The sequence below is a fragment of the Osmerus mordax genome, chromosome 16 (genome assembly GCF_038355195.1).
Source record: "Osmerus mordax isolate fOsmMor3 chromosome 16, fOsmMor3.pri, whole genome shotgun sequence".
Lineage (NCBI taxonomy): Eukaryota > Metazoa > Chordata > Actinopteri > Osmeriformes > Osmeridae > Osmerus > Osmerus mordax.
This window is the reverse complement of record NC_090065.1, coordinates 8,468,925-8,488,373: the sequence shown is the minus strand read 5'-3', so window position 1 is coordinate 8,488,373 and position 19,449 is coordinate 8,468,925. Positions and strand designations below refer to the sequence as shown.

The 19,449-nt window shown below is 38.9% G+C and overlaps 1 protein-coding gene across 4 annotated transcripts; it reads right to left on the bottom strand.

Annotated features, from left to right (window-relative positions):
* Window positions 1-49: 49 nt before the first annotated feature.
* LOC136958500 (high affinity 3',5'-cyclic-AMP phosphodiesterase 7A-like) lies at window positions 50-17,734 on the bottom strand. Of its 4 annotated transcripts, none has more exons than XM_067252453.1 (13): window positions 16,816-17,734; window positions 7,547-7,628; window positions 6,631-6,723; window positions 4,819-4,970; window positions 4,615-4,678; window positions 4,013-4,108; window positions 3,690-3,790; window positions 3,389-3,520; window positions 3,143-3,234; window positions 2,823-2,967; window positions 2,498-2,594; window positions 2,305-2,385; window positions 50-2,197 (listed from the first exon to the last, which is right to left on the bottom strand). In XM_067252453.1, exons 1-13 carry the CDS (start codon window positions 16,951-16,953, stop codon window positions 1,980-1,982), a joined length of 1,491 nt encoding a protein of 496 aa, XP_067108554.1. In that variant the 5' UTR covers window positions 16,954-17,734; the 3' UTR covers window positions 50-1,979. The 4 variants fall into 4 exon arrangements, with proteins under 4 accessions (XP_067108554.1, XP_067108555.1, XP_067108556.1 ...); XM_067252454.1 differs by having other exon boundaries at window positions 6,631-6,720; XM_067252455.1 differs by having other exon boundaries at window positions 6,631-6,720; window positions 7,568-7,628.
* Window positions 17,735-19,449: the final 1,715 nt, after the last annotated feature.

The following is a 19,449-nucleotide window of genomic DNA, read 5'->3' as shown; positions in this document are numbered from 1 at the left end:
TGAACTATACCTCTGGTATTCAAACAGACAATACTAAAGCAACTCATGTGACAACGTTTTATTCATGAAAATGTAACTGCAACTGGCATGTATCAAAATATCAATTTAGCAAGTCTTCCCCCTAAAAAACAATAGCTTGCCACGCAAGATCCTACCCCCCAAAATGAGTTACATCAAATTGGTAAACAGTTATATTAAAGAAACGTCCAGAAAATACAATACACATTTGCCATTATATGAAAAGCACCAGGGTTCGTTTTATATTATGAAAGTCCAAATAGACACAATAGTGTCTAGAATACAGAAACAACACCACAAATCAGATATGGAATGTTTGAGTTACTGTCCAATCTAGTAATGAAAAAAACGAACAGTTTTTTAAACTGAGGGCAAACAGTTGAACAATGCATTGAGAGACAACAGTCCTTTCATCAAATAGAAAAAAAGGGTTTGGTCACTTAGTTTCGTGCATAGCTTAAAGGCATTTGTTGCAGTCATTATGTGTCTTTTATTTTGTGTCATTCTGAAATGGGCTCAATTCTCTCATATTACAACATTGTGGTATGACATGTCCCAATAAAACAGTCTCCTCATAGCAAATAAGTTGTTGTATTTTTGGGACTTTAGTTTATCCACCAAAGCACCCAAACCCCCGCAAAGAAAAAGAAAATCGTGGGCCCCATTCATACTGTTAAACTGAAAAACATTTTGGCCATCTGCTACTAATATGAAAAAGTGGTTTTTCAAGTGTTGAACGGCTGGTAAGGCCACATATGCCACCTTATCCCTCTTACGAAACAATATAATTTGTAGGCTTGGTTTAAATCACCAACTTCATACAACCCATCATTATAAAACAGATTTCATACCATATTCAATATAAACTTTGCTGTCACATTTCACAGTGCAAGGAGCATGGACTAATGGCAGTCCTTCAATGGCATTTGGTGTGTTGATCTGTGATCCAGATGTTTGTTCAGTAAGTACAAATATTTCAAGTGGTTATTACACTTACAGTATGTGCTTCTTTCTTTTGTTATTATTATTATTCTTTTTTTAACAGAACCAATGTTTCATTTGTAAAATACAACACAAAAGTTGTGCTTGTAAACAGTTCAGAGGCAGCAGTTGATGTGGGCTTTTCACACAATGAGTCATATGATGAGGAAGATGGACACACTTTCATTAAGCTGCTCATATGCCTGTGTCACTAGGCTGTTATGACTTCAGCAACAACAATGTATTAACATTGTTATAAACACTCAAATGTTTCAAGGTAATCAGTAATTGTTTTATAATTTACATAACTTGTCAACTTGAATTTGAAGTGGAAGTTTTAAGACAAGTGGAATCACTTGTCTTAAAATGATTTACCCCGTTGACCTTTCTAATACTGTGTAATAATGAAATGCTAAAACAGTATTGCTACTAAGTTCATAACAGCACTACCACAGATACAGAGCACCCGTTAAGTGTTATCAGGAAGATTAATTCTCTAATGCAGCACCTCACATAGGCTTGTCTGAAAAAATGAACCTCTCTAAGCACAAGGCTTCTCTTACCATACTCTTCTCACACAAAGCACTAAAATATTTCTTAAGGAAATGGCACTTTAATCAGAAGATCTTTTTTTATTGTTTTGTATGAAAATATTCCCTTCCATTTATAAAAAGTGTGGCGTGTTAAATTAGTAATGCCAATACGGAGCTACAGAAAAAATAAATACATTATAAACTTAAAACAAAACAAAAATACAGCAGAAGCAACATGAGGTATCTACGTATTACTCCACGTTAAAGAAAAAATAAATTAAGTTAAATTAGGTGAAAAAATAAAGAATCAGTGGTATACCTAGAGGAAAGGGAGCGTGTTGGCTGAGGTGGACATGGTGGGTTGAGTAATGTTACAGTCTGAAATCGATTCCTCTGTGCCCATGTGCGTTCACACCTCCTTTGGCACTGCCGGGCACTTTTGGTGTGTCACAAGTCTTTGCTTACCTGAGGTAATACTTTGGAGTAACTGTCCTTAGGGGCAGGAGTGGGGCCAGGGGCTAGTTTATCAGAGGGGTCCTCTGGCGGGGACCCTTTCCAGCCTGCCTTGTTCAGGCTCAGGTGGTCCAACATGGTCTGGGAGAGGCGCGTGTCAGAGAAACGAGCCCACTCCCTGAACAGAGGCTCTACTACGTACGTGATGAAACCTGCATGAGAGGAAATGATCGGTTATTCTCAGGAACCTTCATTCCAGCTAAGTTAGTTTTAGCCATGTTTCATCTAGACTTTATTATACCCCTAAGGTCAGTCTTACCAATTTGTATGTTGGCCACTGAGTTGGATTGTCGATCACAGAGCGGGGTCACTTCAAGATTATGTTTCCTTTCGATATCTCCTGATGACAAGATAAATCAGGTAGGTGGTTCCCAGTTAAACAAATACACACAAACATTGATACCTAGACAATTTCAACATATAATGAAGAACACGTAGGTAGGTTGTGTTACCTTGGTTGAAGAACTCCTCTGTAACCTTTTCGCTCCACAGTTTACAGAGTTTCCATGGTCGGCAGGGGTTACAGATATCTGCACACTTCATGGCCATCTTTAGATTACATGGGTACACAAAATAAACTAAGGAAGGGGAAACAAATCTCTCTCTTCATATATTATGCTTCATATATAATGTACAGTATTACTTTCACACCGTTTCCACACTTTTTCACACCTTTTCACACCTTTTTCACACTGTAAGATTACAATTAAGGTAGTATTATCTTTCTTTATCCTCTCAAATATGTTATTCATCTGTTCTGTAGATAGGTTAGCTCACCTGGAGAATAAAGTGCCGGTACCATGGGTCTCCAAGACAGAGTTCTCCCTTGTCCAAATGTGTCCGGAACTCAGACAAATACTTATTCTGGCGGCTGATGTCAGTGGCCAGGATTATAGATCCAAGTCGCTGCTCCATGTTCATTCTACAAGACACCAGGAAAAAAACACATTAAATAGTTACTCAAGAAATAATACTTAGAGTCCTAGATTGCTGCATTAAACATCACTTAGGTAATACGACAACAATCCTTTAAGATAGAAAACAGATCAAAGAGTGTCAGGGATGTGTTAGGATGTGGTGGATGTGAATTGGCTTACCTGTCTTCCGCAGGGAGGTGGGAGAGCAGGGCCGACTCTCTGAGCAGTGCCACTGCCGACTTCCAGTGGTGGTTCTCCAGAACAGATGTGTTCTGTAATACCATAGAAAGAACCTCAAAAACTGTTTCACAAATAATGCTTTTGAATAGCTCCCAATTCTAAACGCTTACATGAATTGTTAAATACGTTAACATGTTCACATTGATTTGACTGACGTTCACCAAAGGAAGTTTGTGGGACCCTTACCTTGTACAGTGCAGCGAGGTAATGGTCTGTTTTAATAAGAAAAGGCTGGTTGACACCTGGATGGTCCAGATCATGGGTGGCAGCAGCCACTAAGCCCAACAGTATGTCACAAGAAGTGAGCGTCTTGGCAAGCTGTGCACACGCCCACAGACAGACATTGAAAAAGACATGCAATACACAGACAGAGTTGTCACAAAAGCATCCCTTAAGAACGGTATAAACGTTTGTACTATTATTTCTCATCTATAGGCCTAATAATTGTACTAATCAGATGAATTCTTAAAAAAAAAGAATCTCTCACCTTGGGCTCTTGTAGGTAACAGTACATTGCCTGAGTCACGTCAGCAGCATGGACTGCATTATGGTAGGGATTCTGGCTACGGTAATCCTCTTGGATCATGACTATGGACACAGTTACAACACAACAATGTTAAAATATGGATATTTCATTTTCAAAGATACATACACTGTGATAAGAACATTTGTCAAAAATAACAAATGTATTCTATTATTAAAAAATATATTACGGTGAGAAACTTATAAGGATGTGCTTTAAGGTGACCAGTATTTAAGACTTTTTTTACAGGATTTGTGTGATTCCACTACTTCAAAGTTACTTCATACCTAAAAATCGTCTCAGCTTAACCATGTCCAACTGGAAGAGCTCAATCAAGCCATACTGGTTAAATAAGTGAAATGTTAGGTTGACAAGGCTGTTCCCTGTAAGAAAAGAAACCACAAGATAAGCTTATATGTCTAACAGTAATACCAGAGTTTGCAAGCATAACAGACCAGGAATACATTATTTAACCATTGTAGAAGCTGACTCAAAGTGAAATTTATAAATCACATGGCCACCTCACATCACCCCAAATTCCTTCTGCTGTACAATTCTAAACAGTTAGTTTGCCTGATATGCTGGTTTCTTTACTGCAGCTGAGCATATACTACACTAGCATCAAGCTGGGATGCTACACATTCTTAGTGAACAAGGTGTGCTAACCCACCTCTCTGTCATGTCATTGGTGCTGACCCACGTAAATGGTGCATCGGTATATAACTATAGGTGAATGAGGTGTGACTACTTTATTGCCATTACTAAAATGCATTTTTTCATTAAAAAAATAAAATAAAGACAATACTGTGGGTTGTTGCTTATTAACAGACATGCGTCTACAATTTTCTAACAGCAGAGGGCAATAAAACATGCTTCTTAAACTCCTTACCATTTGTCAGTCTGTCAAACAAAAAAATATCAAAGTCCCAGGTCCCAACCTTATTTAACATACACTGAAAAACAAGAATTGACATTACTTTACAAAACAACAATGCAAGCCCATATACACAAACACAAGTGTAATTGTTAATTGAATGTTTTGCATAGGCTACACAGCAGTAGATGTCAATGTACAGCCCAACCACACACAAACCTTGGCTTGACCTAAGTAGTCATCATCAAGGATGGAAAGAGGGTTGAGGGCTGGGAGACCCCGGAAGAACCGTGAAGAATGGAGGTACCTCTGGAAGCTCTGTAACCTGCGGACTTTCCTGGCAGACACAGGCTCCGCAGAATCAGGTGGAGCTGTAGCAGATACAAAGTTCTATTACAGAAACATTCAAATCAAATCAGTGGCAGCTACAGTAACAAGCTGGTCAACTTAGCTAGCTAGCTCCTGCAGCTATCCCCACCACATATAACATTATTAATCTATCTTATTTAGCACATATTCATAGCCATTAAATGTATGGCTAATAACCAACCTTTTATATTATGTTCCATTAGGCATAATGTATTTCAAGTATATTGTGCAACTTTGCATGTAGCAACTGTTAGACTATGACTTGAAAACAGTAAAACAAAAAACAAAGCAAGTATTTTGACTGTTGGGCTTGCAGAGTTCTAGAATACTGAGATATTCAAATACTGTTCTATCGAAACAGAATTCTTATCAGTTCTACAGAATGTGTCTGAATTTACCTACATTGTACAAGATCTAGGCTACACTACAAACCTTCTTTCATTCAGGGTCCAAGCCAATTATAATGGGATCATTTTAATGTGATCATCTTTTTTCAGCAAAGTACTAAAGCTCTGCAAAAGCCCCACAGTTTGAAAACCACTGAGCTATCTAACACAGAATAAATACATAATTATTATTAAATTACAACTCAGACCAACAAGAATACTGGTGGGATTGTTGGATGATTAACAGTACCTGGAAAACACACAACAGATGCATTTGTCATTACTGTGACTTTTTTTGCGAAGTGTAAGAACCGAGGTGATTGGAATGGCAGCTTTAATAACATCTGTACCATTAGAGGACCAACATAGAAGGTAAGCCTGCCATGTCCACCGAGCCAATCACTTCTGTGAGTGTTTGCAAGGTACGTATGGTACGTATGTGTGTGTGTGTGTATGTATAAGCAAAGAAGGGAGCGTCTTTGTTAGTGTGTGTGTCTGTCGTGCAAAGACATGCTGCTGACACAGCACCCTGTTCCCCTGCCAGCTGGCAAACCACCATTCTGAGACCTGTATTGTCAAAGGCAGAATATAAAGCTTAAAATAGCCTCTTGCAGCAAAGCAACATTCTGGAAAACTCCAAAATTACAGTCAGACAAGGGAACACCAACACTGAGCTGCTGTAGTTTTAGTTCACAGTCCATATATTTCCTTAAAATGTCCCCTTTAATTCTTTAAGAATTTAATTTACTTATTTTAATCCTACATCTGAATTTAGATTATTACATACAGTAAAATGGGGCAATAACTGCTGACCCTGTTTGCTGCCATTAGGGCATCTGTCCAAACCAATTACAAACGGAATATTGATTTGTGGAAAAGTCAGCACAGACATATCACTAGGACAACCAGCTGGACAGCTTCCTACCTAACAATTTTTTTAATTGATAGAGGGGCAAAACAATCTTTACTCATAGGCAAACATGTTGCTGGGAAATCATATTTGATGCTATACTGACTATTCTCATTTCACTTAAATTGAACAGAAACGTGTCTAAGATTTGGCTTATCTAGCTCCCAATATAAAGAAAGCTATATTATTCCTAAAACAGACATTAGCATCACAGCTAAGGCCAGCTATCTTTAGTATTTGGTTCCATATTTTGTTGGGGGATGTAAACAGCACATTTTAATTTAAAGTTTAAGTTTTAAAAGGGGAATACAAAAGTTGTGTTTGCATGGTTATCGCAATAAAAAAAGTGTTAACCTTCATACTTACAGTGCAAAGTTCGGAAGTCGACATATGTGTTAGGATTAGAACCTCGTCTCTCTAGTTCGACAAACCCGGCCTGGCGACTGACTCTCACATCTCCTAGAGGCAATTGGGAAGAAGGGAAGAAAAGAAGAAAAAAATATCCTCAAGGTACTGGCAATAATAAGGGGTTTTATCCAGTGAGGCATTTGCGTAGAGAAGAGGGACACAGCTGGACAGGAAGCAGTGTGTATAGCAGTGCCAAGTGTCCATTAGTATTCACACACTGCTAGCTCTGATGACTAATGATAAAGAACCCTGGGCATTTCTGTTCAGACAAGATTAAATCACATTCATTGGTTACACTAGACAAGAGATTATAGGCAGGATTGGGGTCAAGTATGTTTCAATGTAATAAATTAAGAATGTAAATAGTTGAAGTAGTTAAAATTAAAATGTAGTTTTATATTACATGGTTCTCTTTGGAAAATAATTTTTTTAAATAATATACAAGAATATGCTTGCATTTTTATTTAAATTCACTTATGCTAAAAAAGAATGTTCCCCAACCCTGATTGTATCATGTAAACATCACAAGGCTGATGGACTTAACAGAGGTACATGAAATGCACACTAAGGCATTGGTTCTAACGCATGGAGCCCAGCCCTGCAATGATGACCACAGTCCTGGCCATTAATAAATAATAGCATTAACAGGAGAAACAGGTACTGAAAGAAAACACATTTTTGACTATACTATTCAATATACTTATTATTATTATTATTATTGTAGATCTAGAGATTTTTACTCGTCAACAATCAAGTTACTCGACAGTCACCTGCAATCTTGAGAAGACACAACAATCGGTTAGTGTTAGGGTTACACTGGACAATTAATGCTACTTTAGACCACACAGGAAGATAGTCAAAAACCGAGTGTTACCCAGGTGAATGTCCCACGCACCTAGCATGCGGATGTAGAGAGCCGTCTGATCTTCACTGTCGTAGGAGATTGCCCCGCGTCTCTGAAAAGACACGATAACAGACATTGTCAGAACAAAATTGATTCTTAAACTTTGATCAAATTTTCTGAAATTAAACATGTCCAGATATATTTTGGATAGGGAGGATAACCAGACCCTGACAGCATATGAAAGTAAATGTAATGTATATGAGTAAAAGGTCAAAATAAGGTTGCCATGAGTGGGGACAATAAAAACAGTTTATTATTTATAAAGTTCTTCTCTTCATGAATTGTGCTGTGATTCTGAGTTAACAAAAAGCTTGCTGCACACAAAAGAATATGCTGCAATAATTTGGACCATTCAGATACAAGAAAAGAATATCCTGTCCCGCCCAAGTCTCGGTGCATTCAGTGTGCCACTATGAACATGCACCCTTGGTGCTTCATTGTAATACTTCATGCCCTACTTTAACCAGACAGTATCTTCTGTGTGTGTGTGTGTGTGTGTGTGTGTGTGTGTGTGTGTGTGTGTGTGTGTGTGTGTGTGTGTGTGTGTGTGAGAACCACACAGGACAGAGGAGTTAGAGAGAGCCCAGTCAGCGAACCTCATCTCTACTGCTCCCTCTCGGATATTAGTGGCTCTGCTCCAGAGATGCATTCAGATGACTCGCTGGGGTGTCCCCAGATGGCATTACATTGAAACGGGTGACGTCAATACCCCTAACCAATTTGCATAATTGATATTCCCTCTTCCAGCCAAACCCTATCCACATAGGTCACTCTACTGAATACAAAGGTCATTAAACATTTATGTTGTTTGGTTTCACACCATCTTTTAGTGAAAGATATTGTCAACTTGACACAGACTCTCTTAATAATTATTTTTGCAATGTGTGGTCAGATTTCCAAACAGGATATTAGTCATCACCATCTGTAAGCATTACAAAAGGAAACAACATGCTAAACATAATGGAAATCACACATTACAAAACATACTGGTGTAGACTACGCAGGATATTTGGATGGCACAATCCTGGTCTATATATAAAATCTTGTTATTCTTGTGATATCCAAACTGAAAGGAGGATATCATTGAGTGGATAACTAAAGTTGAATTTGGAATGAGAGGTTCAATAAGCAGATGTCTGCTTGTTATTCTGAGCAGTGTCAACATAGTATTGGCCATATAGTGTACAATATTTTTATAAAATGCAAACTTTTGATTTAATAGAGCCTGATGTTCTTTGTTTTTTTTCAGATGCGTATAGTATGGAATAATAAACAAGACAGTCTATGGAAATATTTACAACAGGTATCATTAATATAACCCTTAAAGCCCTGATGAGACTTGAGCTTTACCTCAAAGATTTGAGAACATCTCTGCTATTTACAGGATTGCACATACACAAGGCTTATGTGTCCTGACACATCCTTAATGCTTTGGACAGGATGACTTTCAACACATATTGGACACTTGGAATAGTAGCAAACGTGAATTTGTGTGATTTTGCTGGTCTTAGAACAGTTTTTGTTATCCTTTCAAGTTCATGTTTTAAGATTAAATGAAAAAGAAAATGAAGAGCAGCTAGTAGTTCTTGAAAGGTTGTTTGTAAAACATTTGGTATATAAGTTGATTATCCAATTTAAATAACAGCAAAATGTCCAAATCACTTTCCCTTTATCTGAGAGTGCCCTTGGAAATAGTTCACAGATTTACTCGACTCTCAATACACATGTTGCACACTGACACAACTTCATCACACTAAACATGAGCTTGAAGACAGTGTTTTGAAAACCAACAAGGATTGTGTTTACACCAATCCATTTGTGTTTATAGCTAAGGAGATAAATTAGGTTCTTTGAGAGACAAGAACCGTTAGACAGCCAACCTTGCTGTGCCCATATGTGCTTCACACCAGTAACTGGCATCTCCCTCACATGGTGCCAACTATGCGGGCCACGACAGGCCCAGCGTGTGCGTCACTACCGGATTGCCTTGCTGCACTCGTGAAAACACTGTGGCGTCTGCCAGGCTGGGGAGAACATATGCCACCATCTTTCATGCCATGCGCTCATGCTCAGATGCTTGACATTACATTCTACGTACAGAAGTCAACATGTGCAACTGCTCCTTGCTTTCCTCGTTAAAAGAAAATCACTGCATTTCACAAAGCCTCAGTTTACGTCATGTGCCCACGTCATTGACATACACGTAGTCAGACTTTTTCTAACGATTTCAAAATGTCAAAAACATAAAAGTCAGAACAGTTATTTGGGCGTAGACACAGTGGTTTAAATAATTAAAGTTAAACATGTGTAAGTATTTATTTTTTACTGATCAAATATGTCGGTGTCATTGTAACTTTGTAGTACAAAATAGTACTAGCAGGCGATATAGTAATAGTACAAAGTAATTTGTACGAACTTTACAACTCAATTTCTTTCACATTTACCAACAGTAGTTAAAAATGTTAGCTCTCTTGTAGAGTCCCAGGACTGTTATTCCTACTCTTCCCACAGTTCAGTTTGAGCTAATGAAGAGACACTGCTGGGCTTGTGGGAAAACGTTGGCCCAGAGAGAGAGAGACGGTGAGATATCTAATTAACAGCAACAGGATTGGGTTTCGGCTAAACTGACTAGAGGGAAATCACTGAAAACACATGGAGTATTGAGGACCAGTCAAATGTCACCCCTCACTTCATTTTCCACTACAATGTACTAAAGACAATGGCGGCTCAATCATTTTAGACAAAGGGCTTGTGGGGTATTATTGAAATCAAAATGCATTCCCAAGACACTGAAATAGCAGGAGGCACTGTAACATTTTGGTCAAATAGTTAAATTCTCTTGTCCGAGGCTGTTCTGTTTTTAATACAATACCAATGTTCCAAAAATGTATTTATCAACTTGTGAATACGCTAGTCACTGACTAATTGACAAGCTATCGCATGTTAAACTAAACACGCACACACCTCTTTGTTATTACTGCTTTCAACAGATAGGCCCAGAAGTTAAATCTTGACTTAAGACATCTTTCTCAAAGTCTAACCAATTTAAAGCAGACCTTTTCCAAATTTAGCATATTATGTGAAAAGAACCTACCTTTTGGAAAATCCACCGGGTCAGAATCATAATCAAGGACCAGATTAGTACAATTCCCATTGGGCCGCCTGGCCAAGGATTTTGAGTCCCTTTCCCCGCTTGTACATGCGTGTGAGTGTGTGTGTGCAAATTTGTGTGTGTAGAGCTTGAACGTAGGGGTGCAGACCCTTGTGAATATCCGGAGACCGACAAAGGACAGCTCAAGGCCCGGGCAGGGGCAGTAAGCAGAGCCTTGGGCAGCAGCTGTCTTCGCTCCCGGCACTATCACCTGACTGCCCACTACGGGGACTAGGCTAACTACCAAATGGACTGACAAACTGACAGACTGACTGTATAAGGGGACAGGCGCCAGGCCACCCCCCCAGCTGCCTGCAGCAGCAAGCACTGGTGGTGCAAGCGGCGTCGCAATCTTGCGCTAGCTCCGTCCCCTCTCTCTCTCGCCTGAGCCACCAGTATCTGTGTAGCAACGGTCAAACACACCTCATAAACACTCGGACACAGACACTCGGGGGGAGGTTGGTGGTGGGGAGTGGAGGGGCACACATTACTGCACTTCAATGTCACGTTACTCATGTTGTAGCAGGTTCTTACACGTCAGAAAGGTCAGCTGTTGAAGTCTTGCCTCTTAAGCATGTCCTGTTATTCAGACTGGGCCATACCTGTAAAGTCACCCACAGCCTTGTATTACTTTGTCGACATCAGCCCTACAATTAAAAAGGCTGAATTGTACTGCCATTATTCTGCTATACATATTCTTTAAAGGTGATTAGAAGAACGACTCATCTATGATAATGTCTCACTTCAGAATAATTACACAATAAGGATAGCACTTTCATTGTAGTTTCTGAGTTGCTGTTGTTCAACCATACAATTAATATAATTTGAAAAAACTAATCTGTTAGCTACTTGACACATTTTTTAAACCAGTTAATGTACCATATAATAGAACTTAGTGAAAGCTGAACTAGAGGAGGGAACAGCGTGCATGGAGATGAAAGGGAAGGCTTCTCAAGAGAGATACTGTTGAAGAAGCAGCCCTGTCTGAGAAGTAGCCTTGAACAAACCCTCCACAGAAAAGTGAGGGGTTAGATATGCCCTTGCCTTGCAAAGGCCCACAGACTAAATTAGACCCCTCCACCCCCCTCCACCCCCCTCCACCCCCCACCATCCCCACGCTACGTCGACATCCCAACTGATAAGTGTGGTAAACCGGATGCCAGAAATAGAGCCATCACAAGGCCAGTTATATGACTGCACAAAAGAGCATCAGGGCTGTGAAGACACACTCTTACACAGATTCGAAAAACTTTAAGAAATAAATTCATTATTTGCGTAACTTAATATTCGAGGGCCATGGTTTTAATACTAACTTAGATTATTGTGCTGACCTCAATAGGCCTTTGTATGTTACCATCTTCGGAAATCTGTGGCATTGTTGGTACAGTCTGGCTGTGGCCTTCTTGGACTCGTACTTGAATCTGTAGTATAGGTTCAAATCTGATTTATGCTCAGGCTCAAAAACAGCCTGTTCAAGAAATCTTGTACAATGTAAACATAACAAAACACTGACAATTTCCAATCTTTAAATCAGTGGCTTTCATTTAAACTAGTGCAGTGCCCATGATGGAGCCATAAAATCCATGGCTCCATCACTTAGTGCAGAGCAACAGGGGAGCAAAATAATGTATTTTGTCACAAACCGCTTATCCAAACAGCTTCACACTAGAACCTGCATGACATTGGGTCCTCAGCAATACACCTGCCATATTTCAACTACATACAGTGCCCGGTTCTCAAGATAATCAAGCCACAGATAGACACACACAGATTCCTGCCTTTATGATGGCCATTCAAGCAGAAAATAGTCAAGACTGTGCCTTTAACCACAAAGCTTGGGAAACTGTTGTGGTCTGTCCAGCCAAGTTCCTGCAAAGACAGCTATGCAAACATTCCTTTCCAAATCTAACAGGACACTTGGGATGTTTTTCTTGGTCAGTCCCTTTACTTGGCTATCATGGACAAATGCACCATAGGGCAGGGATTTGACACAATTTCCCTGTGCAATAAATCACTGATTAGCTGACTAATAATGATTAATACAAAGTCACAATAACCAATGACCTCATCAAATGTTAAGTATGATAAAACAAGCCAACACCTCAATGATGATGGTGTTATGTCTCAAAGGTTAGCTGTGAGTCTTGTGCTAACAATTTACTTTGCAGCACAGAGCATGATGGGGGGGTAAACAACAGCTTGGCATGTGAAATCAGTGCATGTTGACTTCTTCAAAGAAAGAGACTGAGTCAACTCTCACTGATGCTGAAGTGTGGTATATGTGATGATCCAGCTCACTAACTCAAAATGTCACGTTTCTGAGAACACAAAAGTCTAAACCCTACATAATAAAATAAAAGTACACACAAGGAACATTTAAACACACATGACAGTTGTATTTGTTTTTCCAGCTCAGTGTGATTGTGATGGTTGTGTAAGATTGAACGACCATCACATGTTCCTTTGTTTATCGGTGCATCTTCTGTTATGGCAGCACTGTAAACACTGCGAGGGAAGCTATTGGCTCTTTCAAGTATATTTTTCCAAACTTGACATACAGATAGAAAGTTAATGATAAACTGGTTCCTAGCACTAGAGTAGCCTGTACATACAGTATGTGTTTATACTCAAGGTAAACTGAAGTGATGGCATTTTTTTACCTCAGAGTTTTAAGAAAAGCTTTCAAAAGTGGGATATGAAATATGTAAACAAGATTAGAATACTGTAACATATGACTCAGTCAAACTCTAATTTGGTACAAAAGTCAAATTTAGTACTTTCTCCTTCATTATGAGTCCTTTTTGGATACAAAACTAAATGAAAATATTAAACTTCATTACAGTAAATCTATGGATAAACGGCCTAGGCTTGTGCCAGCTTAAGTTGCAGCCAGGTCTGGACTGGGACTGAAAAATGGCCCGGGACTTTGAAACGCAAACCGGCCCACGGCCGTGTATTATTATTATTATTATTATATGTATATATTTTTTGCATTATGCCGCGGCCGTTTGACCGGCCGTTAGGGAAATCTCCCGACTCTCCTGATGGCCAGTCCGACCCTGGTTGCAGCCTAAGGCCTTTATTTCGATGCCTGTAAAATGTATCTTTCCATGTAAAATATCATGCAAATCCCAACAGTGTGCAAACAAATGTGGCTCATATTCTGTATACAAATTCTGCAGCAATGACAGCTACATTTAACCAGATATCTAATCTAGCTATGCCGCCTATAATGTATACATATGTAGGCCTAACTTGTAGCGTTCCCTGAATTTGTGGCAAATCAGTGGATCCTGAAAACATGTTTTTAAATGTATGGTGGTATTGAAACCAAAATCCACGTTTACTATGTTTTATCACATTTTAGGTCCCCAAACCTGAATTTAAGGCTACTTGTATTTCAGTAAATAATATGTCAAGTAAACATAGCAGCTGTTGTGGAAGATGAAACATGAATAATAAATAAACCCTAAAATTTGTTTTGTTTGTAGGCTAATTTCAACATTCTGAACGTAATTTGCCAGTTGGAAATTGGATAACCTTTACATCTGTTCTTAGAACTAGACAAAAGATGTGTATGAACATATAGTCTATAGACTTGTGCACATGTATGTAGATTATGTAGAATAACTCGTCTACACAGTATTAACAACCACATTCTACCCACATTTTCAGGGATCTCTACCTTCATTTAATATGGGCAAAGAACTCATTGTTGGACACAAGGCTGCACCCACAATGCATTGACTGTGAACAAATCAAACAATGTTGTGGTTTCATTGTAACCGACCAGGGGCATTGGCTTACCAGTCTCAACAGCTCCCTACATGCGTCACATTGACAGGCTGAGTGGCCCCTACGTCATTTGGCAATCCCATTTCATAAACTGACAGCATTCATTATTTTCCCACCATCACCATCCTTTACAATTTCATGATTATGGTATGCTATGTCATCTTCAGCTTCTAATGATGCTGTAGAAGGGTGAGAGGGTCTATCAAATATTACATATTAATTCATATATTTGCTCCAACACTTTGAAATAATGTTTTAAAGAAACAGTGCCTTCCTCAGCAAGAATTTTAGGGTTAAAGTGATCTGAACAACTAACCATTGCCATTAATTGTTCAAATGAAAGATTCACTGGATACGTTTTATATTTTGAGACCAAAAAGATATTTTGTGAACTTCTAATGGAACTCCTAAGTTTACATAAGGTCAATTTAAGGTCATTTCCCTTCAAAAGATTGACACATGATTTTAAACCCATAAAGCAAACCATCCTGTAGGCTGACATCACTTAGCAAATCACAGACCGGATCTACAGCAGGTTGTAACAGGCTACCTCACTCGTGTAGTTAACCCTCTCTGGTTCTTCTGCAGACAGCAGAAGCCTAACCAAGCTGAATAAGGACCACGCAGGACAGCATGTGTGTCCACATAACGCATGCTGTCTCTAAATGCAGGTGGGACAAGGGCTAAAACTGTTTCAATGTGCTTCAGAAATTCAAAGCTCCACCGTGAATTGTAGCATTGCACAGAGAAAAGCAGCAAGAGTATCTGCACATTCCTAAGGGTGGGCTTTGTAGTAAATCCCACTTCAGCTTGTGGACTGAATGCTATGACCCTCAAATGGACCTATAGGCACTGCTCATAAAAACAATTAATGATGTAGATGAAATGTAAACAGAATAACAAGGTTTTATGAAGTCAGTCCATACCCATGTTAGCATTATCACATAGGCCAAGTCAGCAGTGGGGGTTGAACATGAGGTGAGGCATCAAAATGATATCAGCTTCATAAAAGTGGCAATAGCTCTCATTGGCACGTGGCTCAAGGTAAACATAGGTCTACAACAACTTACATTGTCTGAAACATACTTGTAATAAATCATAAATGCTATATTTTCTGGAACATATGTAAATAAAAGACTAAACAAAAAAAAAGAAAATATTCTGACCGATGTACAGTACTACAACCATATCCGTGCAGGCACCTTATGCTTTGTTTGGATAGTCAAAAGGAAACAAACCACATACTGTACAACCCATGGGGCTTGGTTGGCCCTTGAGGCTGTCAAACCTCCTGCCCAGCAACAAGGCAGGTTTTCACAACCCTGGACATCAAAATCAAGCCACAAAACATTGGCATTCTTACCAAATAGAGCATTTGTGTGACACACACTGCAGCAACCTAATTTCAATAAGGGGAAACATGCTGAGAAATATTTATATTGTTTTGATGTTGACTGATACAAGCAACTATGCTAGTTTACAAAGCTATCCAAAGGCTTTCACAATGTTTAACCAAAAGTTAGACATACAGTGTATCCCCAAACACCTCCAAATGACATGGATTGATAACAAAGGGGTCAAACACAGTCGCATAACTCTGTAGCCTGCATCAGGTCACCCGCTTAGGTATCTGCATGCGCTGTAACTCATATCCTGATTATAATCATACAGTTGATGACAGATCTGGGCTCAGGCTACAGCAAATGACACAGACCACCAAGATGTAGGCCACCACTTCTACATGGATGAGCCAGGACCTAGGACTGGTATATCAATGAATGATTGATGACATCATACCACAGAATCCTGGCTAAACTCAAGAGCATGTCATTTGCAAAGATGTATTGTGAACAATGATTATGCATATCAATTTCAAAATATGTTGATACAGGAAATAACTGCTCTATCTACAATACTTTATAACACACAAAGTACATAGTAGCCTACAGCACATAACATGACCTATATGTTTTCATTTCACATCACATTAGGCTATGACCAATGGGACAGTCAAGAGCACTTTGTGATAAGCTGTTTATGCATAGTCCAATCAGCTTTGTGGGACTCTTTATTACTGATAAGGATTTAAAATGTCCTTACAATTAATTAAGTGTTCAAGTCAAGGTTAAATGGAAGGTAGATTGTGTGCATTTGCTACGCGCACCATGTTCATTATGGAATATACAATTACTATAAAAGCATGCGAGTTCAGATATAGTTTCTGAACACCCAAACCTACTCAGAATGCCTGCTTTGTATTAATCTGTTTGGGTCTTCCAGACGGCTCTCTTACCTTTGACAGCGGTCTTGGAGAAGGTCCCCCAAAAAGAGATGAGCTGGAGCTGAAACTGATGGCTCCCCTTCGGCTGAGAACATGTTTAGGAACCGGCCTGTCTAGAGGCAAAACCGGTAACTGATAACATACTGCCATTGAACAACGTTCAACGCTGAGTCCAGCTGTAATGCTAAAGTAACATAAAATCAAACTGAAACGATGGAATGTGACACAACTACAAATGTGTCAATTCCACCCACGTCAGTCTCCCGATGGACTGATGCGTCAAATATTAGAACAGTAGTAATCTTCATATAGAAAGAGGTTGGTCTCTTTTCTGCTGCATCAAACTTGCACGAAACGAAGCAGCTCCTCCAATCTTTTGTTCCGTCAGTATTTCATCCATTTGGGGTTTTCACCATTTGCCCCCTTTTGAACTCAAATCCGGGCTTGAAAGCGGAAAGGCCTCTCTCTGCTTGGTATCTCAGTAATAAATAGCTTCCTCATATTAAAAATCCTTGCTTTATGGAGACAGTAGCCGACCTCCGACAAAAGCAAACACAATCAAATGAAAACAATTCGGAGACACAAACAGACTATCTGAGTAAAAATAGGCACATCAAAGCAAAAGTATTGTTAAACTAAAAGTGAATTTGAAACCCTTTTGCTTGTATCAATTACAAGCCTTCTTGTAGCGTTAGAGGAGACAACAATATCAAAATGCATTCAGTCCGTCTGCCGACCCCTCATTGCTTGCATAAATTACCGTGGCTCTCACTCTCAAAGAGAAACAGAGCGGGTATTGTGAGGATTTTACATGACCATTAACTTGGAGACAACTATGCAAATATTTACTAAATAAACGAAAGTACAACCCAAACGATCCAAAAAGGCTACAACGGTCACCGGAGTTCTTGCATTTCCTTTCACTGCTCACCCCTGCCTCTTCCCCAAACCGCCTACCACCAGAGATGGAGCTGTTTACAATCTGATGCGTACTATCTGTAGCGTCCAATAGACTCGGATATGTGATGAGACAACGTGTATGATTGGTTAAAAACAAAGGGTATGTACAATACATAGATGTCTATTGGCTACATTGCAAAAAAAAAAGTAATTGGGGCAGTTTTTTATGAACATCTGCATTGGTAAACCAATGATTTTTGCTTTATTCAGTTTGAACTGAATGAGTAAATAAAATAATTTAAACTTGTTTAGGCAGTCAAAATATTTACTTGAAACAGAGAAGGTATGAACAAAAGAAAGAAAGATTAAGATAATGCAGTTTATTGGCTTGGTATATCTTGCCCATTCAATACTATGAGTACTTCAATTAAAGCCTTACATACAGCATTTTGACTGAAGCACGTTTGGTCTTCAAGCCTATGTGTTCTAACTATCCATTAGTTGTTGGACGTTGTTACTAGGGGTCTAGTAAGACTTTTTAGAGAGATTTTCTCTAGCTTAATGCTAGAGGAAAATTAAGCAGCAGGACGGCAATGAACTGTAGGCTATCTGAATCAACAGCAGAAGGGGATGTGAATGCTTCTCTTTTCGAGCATTTCTCACATCACGCAATCATTGTGTGGATGAGGACATACATGCTGTCAGATAAAATATCATATCACTATTTATTTGCCCAGTGCTGTTGCTTTACCATGGATGATCAAACCTATGAGAAGATGGTCAAAAGGAAATCTATTCAATGAAAGATTTCCCCCAAACTCCCCAATGATTTCCCCATACTTAATTTACTAAGGGGTAGTCCCACGGCAGACTTGTTTAAAACTGGAGCGACCCAAAGGGAACTTAATTCAAGGTAGCACAGTTTGCTTTGCACTATCATGTGTTTCTCAGGAGGTCATAATCCTTTGAACATCCCCAATTCTTTGCTCATCTTAGGGGAGTCTGAATAATAACTGTGTCATTGGAGTCAGCAGATTGACACACTGTAACCAGAATTAGCTTTTGTCTCCTTGAAAGACATTCATGTTTATGTTGGTTGTAACAATTTGTGAAGGAGATGTTAACATCAGATTTATCAAAGATGTTTTCAGATTTTTTTAAATGTAAAATAAACTGTGAACACTGTAGATGATTCATAAACACAATTTCTATAGTCTATGTTGGCATGGCTTTTTGTAGCAGATGGGTTTTTCATGATTTAAATGCATGTATCTTTTATATAGCTAAAAAGGCCACCCAAATGTACAGAATTCTTCAGCTACAATATCAAACTTCAGCCATCTGTATATGATCTGGAACAAAAGGGGTTTGTGTTCATAAAATTATTTCTAAATTTCTCATCAATGTTATTAGTTTTTTTGTCTCTCTTTTTTCTGTGATAAATGTAGATGACCCAGAAATAATCCTATGTGTTTGTCTCCTCCCTGTGATGAAAATTGGTTATTACATACAATTTGTGACGGCACAATACAATAGCTGTTCACTGCTTGGAAGGATACTGAGTCATCTCTGTTTACAAGCTAGAGGGCACTATTTCCTGCTATAATACTGCACCTTCAACCTGAGATTAAACACAAACCAGCAGGATAAGAACAAGTCCTCCCTAATTACATTATTGCCTTTGTAAGACTGAAATGTATCATTTGAAGCAAAACAACAGATCTGACCAAGCATCTCTAGATCTAA